Genomic DNA, 8,985 nt, shown 5'->3' with positions numbered 1-8,985 from the left:
AGCCGCACCTGTTTGAAGCTTGTATCAATATGCAACGAACGAACGGTGTACTCGCCTTATTAGCAGTGGGAAAACGAAGTGCTCTCTCACTGATGGTCTAACCGTCACTGAGCTGTTCTAACCAAACAAACAAAAGCCTGTACGATACGAGGGTCGACAGCAATGGCGGTACTGTACACTACTCTGTTATTGAAATAAAAGGTTGTGCCTAGTAAGCACTCAAACATGGAAGAAATTACAAAAATGAACTAGTAGCTACCCAGATAACTGAAAATAAGTAACAAGCGAACGGTGTACTCGCCTTATTAGTAGCAGGAAATAGCGGTGCGCTCTCGCTGACAGTCCAGCCAACACTGAGCTGTTCTAAGCAACCAAACAATGGTGGCCTCTAGTTTATCATCAAGTATGACCCAGCCACTCTCTCATTAATGGCAGGACGTGCATACACCTGCTCAATATACTACCAGCTTCATCAAGTGCAGAATGGTAATAACACTAGCTGAAGTTAAACAAACCATAGCAGATGGTGGTGTTTCAAGTTTGTAACCACCCTCAGTCAGTTGTGATGACTTGGCAGATGAAGACAGTGAGGTCAATTGAAATACTTTAAATATCTTGTGAGAAATTTTAGCTCCAGTTGCTTTGTACTCAGTGTCTTATGTAGTATGTCAAATCTGTTTTGTGCCTCATTAAATAATGCATGTGTCCCTTCTAATGTAGGCTGTCAGTACGAGAGTCAGGAGCATTATCATTACAAGTTGCATTTTTGATATTTCCACATTTCCATATCTGATCTATAGATTTTATTAAATATCATGTTTCAAAAGGGTATATCTTTCACATGTATGTGTTACTTTTTATTATTAAGTTTAGGATTCTAGTTTTCATTTATCTTTCATGCATGCTTAATGTGCTCTCCACTATGTGCATGGCCAACATTCAGACACTAGTCAATATAACATGTGATATTATCTGATATTAATTCTAACATGTACTATTCTCAGGTGTCTGGTCAGGTCCCATGCTAATTTCTCCATGATATTGCAATAAACACATTTGTTGCCATGTTCAGGTGGTCTCTGATGACCGCTGCTCTACTCATGTCTGCTTCCTACATATGTTTGCCATTATTTCCATTACACCACCCCGTCCCCCATTATCATTGCACTGCCAACACTGCCTGTGTATCTGCTGCATTGGATAGTAGGGGGTGGCAAAGCCCGGCTGCTCACTCCCACCACCATAGCAGCACCACCCACCATGGAGGATGCACAGACAAATAACAGGAGTGGAGTGATGGAGGATTAATAGCCATATTATGTAGGATGCAAACCCAAGTAGAGCAGCAATCATCAAGGATCACCTGAACATGGCAACAAGTTTGTCTGCCATAATACACACTGTATAGTGCACGGTACATCCAAACCGTCATCGAACCCATCGTTCTACCATTCCTAGACCGGCAAGGGAACTTGCTGTTCCAACTGGACAATGCACGTCCGCATGTATTCCGTGCCACCCAAGGTGCTCTAGAAGGTGTAAGTCAACTACCCTGGCCAGCAAGATCTCCGGATCTGTCCCCCATTGAGCATGTTTTGGACTGGATGAAGCGTCGTCTCACGCGGTCTGCACGTCCAGCACGAACGCTGGTCCAACTGAGGCGCCAGGTGGAAATGGCATGGCAAGCCGTTCCACAGAACTACATCCAGCATCTCTACGATCGTCTCCATGGGAGAATAGCAGCCTGCATTGCTGCGAAAGGTGGATATACACTGCACTAGTGCCGACATTGTGCATGCTCTGTTGCCTGTGTCTATGTGCCTGTGGTTCTGTCAGTGTGATCATGTGATGTATCTGACCCCAGGAATGTGTCAATAAAGTTTCCCCTTCCTGGGACAATGAATTCACGGTGTTCTTATTTCAATTTCCAGGAGTGTATTTCAATGCGAGATGTTTTTAATTTCCACAACGAAATTCTGTCTCGAAATCTGGCAGAAAACCCAGAGAAATTCTGGTCGAACATAAAGCACACCAGTGGCAAGTCGCAATAAATACCTTCACTGCGCGATAACAACGGAGAAGTCACTGATGACTGTGCCACTAAAGCAGAGTTATTAAGCATTGTTTTCCGAAACTCCTTCACCAAAGAAGACGAAGTAAATATTCCTGAATTCCAGTCAAGAACAACTGCCAAGATGAGAAACACAGAAGTAGATATCCTCGGTGTAACGAGGCAGCTTAAATCACTTAATAAAGGCAAGGCCTCCAGTTCAGTTTGTATACCAGTCAGGTTCCTCTTAGAGTATGCTAATGCATTAGCTCCATATTTAGCAATTACATACAACCACTCTCTCACAGAAAGATCCGTACCTAAAGACTGGAAAATTGTTCAAGTCACACCAATACTCAAAAAGGGAAGTAGGAGTAATCCGCTGAATTACAGGCCTATGTCACTAACTTCTGGAATATATACTTTATTCAAACATTATGAAGTACCTCGAAGAAAACGATTTATTGAACATAGTCAGCAAGGTTTCAGAAAATATCGTTGTTGTGAAACACAACTAGCTCTTTATATTCATGAAGTAATGAGTGCTATCGACATGGGATGTCAAATTGATTCCAATTTTTAGATTTCCAGAAGGCTTTCGACACAGTTCATCACAAGCGTCTTCTAACCAAACTGCGTGCCTGCGAAGTAACGCCTCAGTTGTGCGACTGGATTCGTGATTTCCTGTCAGGAAGGTCACAGTTCGTAGTAATAGACTGAAAGTCATCGAGTAATGCAGAAGTAATATCCGGCGTTCCCCAAGGAAGTGTTATAGGCCCTCTATTGTTCCTGATCTATATTAACGACGTAGGAGACAATCTGAGTAGACGTCTAAATACTTAGGGACTACAATTACAAATAACCTTAATTGGAACGATCACATAGATAATATTGAGGGTGGAGCAAACCAAAGACTGCGGTTCATTGGCAGAACACATAGAAAGTGCAACAGATCTATTAAAGGGACTGCTTACACTACGCTTGTCCGCCCTGTTCTAGAGTACTGCTGTGCGGTGTGGGATCCGCATCAGGTGGGACTGACGGAAGACATCGAAAAAGTACAAAGAAGGGGAGCTCGTTTTGTATTATCGCGAAATAGGGGAGATAGTGTCACAGACATGATATGTGAATTGGAGTGGCAACCATTGAAACAAAGGCGTTTTTCGTTGCGACGGGATCTTCTCAAGAAATTTTAATCACCAGTTTTTTTCCTTCGATTGCGAAAACATTCTGTTGGCACCGACCTACACAGGGAGAAACGATTATCACAATAAAATATGAGAAATCCGGGCTCGCACAAAAAAATTTAAGTGCTCGTTTTCCCAGCGTGCCGTTCGAGAGTGGAACGGTAGAGACACAGCTTAAAGGTGGTTCATTGAACCCTCTTCCAGGCACTTTATTGTGAATAGCAGAGTAATCAGACGTAGATGTAGATTTTTCTGAGATTATTATGCTTCAATGAGATCAGACGTAAGCCAATACACCAAATAAAGCGAGTACCTTTGTAAATTCTAGTGGTACAAGGAATGGGGGGAGAGGTCTATTAACACTTCTGTTTTCTAAATGACAATAAAAATTCAAATTTGTGCAGATTTTTAAAGTAGCCAAGAACTAATGAGCCAATGAGATTTTTGATGCTGGTTGTTTCCACCTTTATTTATTACCAGTTGATAGCCAGTACCAGTGCAAGTAATGCTCCAAATTTATTGACTTCCTTCCATTTGCTTTCACTGCTACGCTAGTTGAAAATCTACTTTCACACTTGAAATTTATGATTAAGTGAATTAATAATCTCTAGTCTTCTGGTGATAAAGAGTGACAGTAGCATCTGTTTATGCAGCTGTGCACAAACGCACACTGAAAACTTACAGCGTAACAATAGCGCAATGACTGACTAAGTCGGATACTGTTGCCCACTTTTAGCGTTACATAAGCTCTCTAAGCAATCAACAGAGTGATTAACCTATGAGAATGTCTGCTGCAACATAGGATGAAACTTCACTGTATGTAGATGGCTTTCACAAGTAACTTCTCAGCCCATAAGTTGTAACAGAAGTAAACACTGTCTGTTAAAAAATTGGTTCAAATGGCTCTGAGCACTATGGGACTTAACTTCTGAGGTCATCAGTCCCCTAGAACTTAGGACTACTTAAACCTAACTAACCTAAGGACATCACACACGACCGTGCCCGAGACAGGATTCGAACCTGCGACTGTAGCTGTCGCGCGGTGCCAGACTGTAGTGCCTAGAACCGATCGGCCACCCCGGCCGGATGTCTGTGAAAACTTCATTCTACTAAGGCAAACTGGAACTTTAAAATAATTTTATAGTCATGACTAAAGCATAATCAAACCCTTTTTATCTTTCCTCTCATGATATTCAATTTTAACTACCCAAGGATGCCAATCACTGTTCTTGTGAGAAGACAGAAAATCAGAATTTAATACTTGCTCCACATTGGAGAGAGTTAAATGGGAAGCCAGCAAGAAAAAAAGATAGGAAAAAATGAGCTAGGTTTGTTCAGTATTTACTTTCTATCAGATGTGAGGCATTAGATTAAAATTAAGTAATGAAAAGCATATATCTGAGTAGAGTAAAATATGTTGCCCTACTTAGTAGTCAAAACAATGATAACTGCAGACAACACAGTGGAATCAATTGCTTCAAAGTGACAATCTTGAGCAAGCATTCAACATATATGTCAGTGTGATATGTCATCATCTAGCATTCCATCTATGACTGTCCAGATTGAGGAGTTGACAAAGATATTGTTACAGCAGTGTATACAGCAGGTGTATTGCTTCCACTGCTAGAATACAAATGCTTTCCATCACTGAACACCAATGTGTGCAGCCAGCTGTTACGTGGAAGATACAAAAGTCATATTCACTCATATTAACTGTGGCTAGCTGGACAGTTATTGCAGGCCACAAGGTGATTAGTTTCCTAATGATCATTCCAGATCCAGTATTTTACATGAGAATTAATTCTGCAGAGAAAATGGAACTTCCCATATCGTGTGGATACTGCCAAAGAGAGAGGCAGTGCAAATTTCATTGCTGTTGTTAACAGACAATTCTCAAAGTATGCTGGCTGCAGGTGACATTTTAAATGACAATATCTGCATACTGTCAGCATAGGCTGTATAGCATAAATCTGCAGATAGAAGATATTGTAGTTCTAGAAATACTTCATAAACTTAACTGTGTAATTAAGAAGGTAACCGAATATTTGAAGTATACCCATGTCTACAATGCAGTGTCGGTGGCAAAGAGGAAAGAGAACTGAAGAGAACTGAAGAGAACTGTCACACTCAAACTTCCATCTCATGATGGGCTGTTGTAGCAATAGATTTTGATAGCTTGTTAAGCAATAGGGAAGCTATACTCCTCCAATATGCTGTTGGACAAGACCTTGAAGACGGCCATACTAGAGGACGAGACACTGCAGAAAATGGAAAACGCTTTGAAGTTATTTTGTTGGAGGTATGTGAGATTATTACTGTGATTTCAGCTAATGTAGAGGTAGCGCTGATGGAAAGTAAAATATTTTCCGCTGAAGGCTAGTCAGATAGGAAAAATTGTAGGGAAAAGTTTGCACCCAAAATGATCCAAAAGCAACAAACCTTCTAGACCCACAGTATAGGAGACAGGCTCTTAATGTAAATGAGGAAAGAAAAGGGATGAACTATGTAGCAACACTGAATAATTTACATGAACTTCATTCAGGCAAATATAGAGGAATTTCAAGCTAATGTTGTTTTGTTTCTGTAAGATCGTATCGGGGCTGTCACACGTCTCCATTGAGTTAGTGGCTGGGATTGTGCATGCAACAACGTTTGTACAGTTTAGCATCCAGGATTTTAAAACTTACCACTAGCCCCAGCTAGGGCAGAATGCAACTGGTCCACTCAAAGCTGGAATCACACGAAAGTCCAAAACTGATTGATTCAAATACGAACAGAAAAAACCTGTCTAAATGGAGTGGAACCCCAGGTATAATTCGGATCGAGCATGTATAAATAATTGTAAGAAAGTAATTTTCTTTGCTCTGATGAGGACTCAGTTTCATCGTCATCTGTATAATGGAAACTGTGTCTATAATTTTATGAAATTGTTTGTTGTTTTAGTGATCTCTATTTTCAAATTCTGAGGAAGTGCTGTCAACTACTGAATGCTTCTATGTGAATTTATTTGGCGCATCAAGTGATCTCTCTGTTCAGGATCAGAGGGAGTGCTACTAATTTTGGTTTATTTCTAGTCCAAATGCATAGCTGTTGTCTGCAATCATGGAAGCAAGCCATTTAAGTAATGCCTTTAGATCTAAAATGATTACTTTACGTAGTAACTGTAAATTTTGAGTTTGAAGTACAGAATATGAACTACATATATAATGTCTTTTAACACTATTATTCTTTTCACAAACATCAAATTCTACAGTTTAGAAGTTTAAAACCAACTTTTTCTTTTAAACCTGTTATACTAAACTGTTTTAAAGCACCAGTGCATCTCTACGTCACAGAGCAGAAGCGACAATATGTGGCATCTGGTTTCTGGAAGTGGTTTCTTGTAGCTCACAAATTTCCTGAACAATTAACTTTGGAAATGAATTCAACATACATTGTTTCTTGACAGTGTGGCTAAGGGTGTAATTGTGCATGTATTGTGTTGTACAAGTTCAGCAAGATTACAATAAAATTAGTTATTTATTATTAATGTAAAATGAGGTTTTATTTAATCACTGCTTTTTAAAGCTAATGAACGCAATTTTGTTAAAGAAATCTCCACCAGGGAACGTGTAGGAATATTGCTTGTCAAGCAGTGTAAATGTCACTACATTCATTCACAAAAGTAATCACTTATAACCAGCAAAAAAGCTAAACGCCTGATAAGTAATCTGAATTGAAGAAGATTAATGATTTTCAGTAATTTCAGCGCTTTGTTTAAAATACTCTTTGCTAGTGGCAGATCGTTTATCAAATTTAATGCTACTGTTATTCGAGGTGGCAAAACTTTTCTTTGAGTAAAATGAACAGTTTTGTCACAAAATACCACAAGTACACAACACTAATGTATTTTCCTGTCAAAATATTTCATAACAATTGTTACGAAATTACTAGGCTTCATACGTCAGCAGATAAGAATTTATATGTACAATGCTGTTTGCATTCATAGAAGTTCAGTGTATTCATAGTCTAACAGGAATTTATTACCTCAGAGTGGCTCCTCGGCCACCAATACAAAATTATTAACGCAATTACAACCAACAACATTTATGTTTGTATTGAAAATCAATTTAAAACTGCCGCTGCAATATTTCCCTAAGATGGCGGTTAACATAAGACAATCACTTATCGATTCTGCTACAGGCTGTGTTTTACTCGTAATAAAATATATATGAAATCATTTCTCACCTTTACTATATGCATTAATATTTGAAAATATTTCACAATGTTACAAGACGCATTAATATTCACCATATACTAATAAACTGCGCTACAGATCAATACCACTAATGGCAGCGCTCTTTAGTAGCTGAGCAAAAAACTTAACATTTATATAGAACGAGAATTACAATGAAATAAAACTCTGAACAAAGAAGATTCATTTCAATAAAACATAGACACTGTTTTCAAATATCGGTTAGCAACATAATACAGATTTTTATAGACCTCTGTGTTATGAGACATCAATTACATCCTATGAGTACAACAGTTTGAACAAGAAAAAAGATTTTTCTAAAATCATAGATAAAAAAATGATTGAAATTTTCATTATCTTTTTACATGGGTATTGTCTGAGATATAACTTTTTTACAAAACATTAAATTATGTCATTAACAGTAATTATTTATTATTTTATTAACGGTGATGTGTTTTTTATTAGTATTACGAGAATAGGTCAATGTTCAGTACCATTCCACATGCAATACTGTCGTGAATATTATTTTGAATAAAACATAGGCGTGGGTATTACATTGCCCCTTGGACTAAGGAAAAAACTATTTGATGTATTGTAATTTTTTTAATCAAACCACTATATCCACATTGCTTATTGTTCACTTTCACCTCCTTAACACCCTGTTTTCCTTATGGTAATGTTCAGATATAACACTGAGTGACACATGACTCAATTAGTGTTGATGTGATTGTATAAATTACTTCAGTAACCGTAAGATCTTGGAAAATGCGGCGGAGACTTCCCGGATTAACTTATCCCTCACCCCCACCCCCCCACCCCCCATCTGGGTTCACTGGATCTGAAAAACAGGGAGCAAAACCGTCCAAGGGGCTTCAAGAGAATACAGTTACCTACTCTTATGTGTCAGGCTTGACATGATTACAACAGGAAATACTTTGAACACAAGTATCTATGTTTGTGTTTAGTTGTACCAGAGGTCAAAAGAGTCTTTCAATGAGGTTCAACATGAAAATTAAAAGTTCATGTAGATCTAAATAACAGACGACGTAGTGCAGCCGCCCCCGTGTCGTGCCGCTGGATCGAGGCAGGTGGAAACTGCTGCTAGAATGCCCGCGACGGCGTGGGTGGAGCGTCGGCAGCCGTCGGCCACACGGATCTGTTGCCACCTGGAAGTATTACTGCAGCAGGTCCTGCTTCCCTCGTTCCCCGTCCCTCTCGTGCAAGGTGGGTACACGAAATGTCGAAAATGGGTGTCACTAACAAGGTAATTATTAAATTCATCCTATGGAAGAAGTGTTAGTTTTAGGTTCACTTTCATTCACACGGATTAATACAGTTTGTTTTCGGACGATGTGCTGCATTTTAACACTGTTCATTTGAATGTAGTGATTCATTGTCAACCTTAATTAGCTATGCACATGTACGACACTGTACTGTTTTTCAGTCTGATGTCCATCGTGTGCTATGTTTATTTTCTGCATTATGCAAACATTTGCGTGAGGCGCTGCGGAACC

The 8,985-nt window shown here is 39.1% G+C and overlaps 1 protein-coding gene across 1 annotated transcript in view; it reads left to right on the top strand.

Annotated features, from left to right (window-relative positions):
- The first annotated feature begins 483 nt into the window (after nt 1-483).
- Nucleotides 484-8,985, top strand: part of LOC126188731 (peptidoglycan-recognition protein LE-like) — a 93,293-nt gene continuing 84,791 nt past the window's right edge. Inside the window, exon 1 of the mRNA XM_049930339.1 lies at nt 484-538. Coding sequence (XP_049786296.1) covers nt 484-538 — 55 coding nt within the window. The remainder of the gene's footprint in view (nt 539-8,985) is intronic.

This window comes from Schistocerca cancellata, chromosome 5, assembly GCF_023864275.1.
Source record: "Schistocerca cancellata isolate TAMUIC-IGC-003103 chromosome 5, iqSchCanc2.1, whole genome shotgun sequence".
NCBI classification, from domain to species: Eukaryota; Metazoa; Arthropoda; class Insecta; order Orthoptera; family Acrididae; genus Schistocerca; species Schistocerca cancellata.
This window is presented reverse-complemented; position numbering and strand designations above follow the sequence as displayed.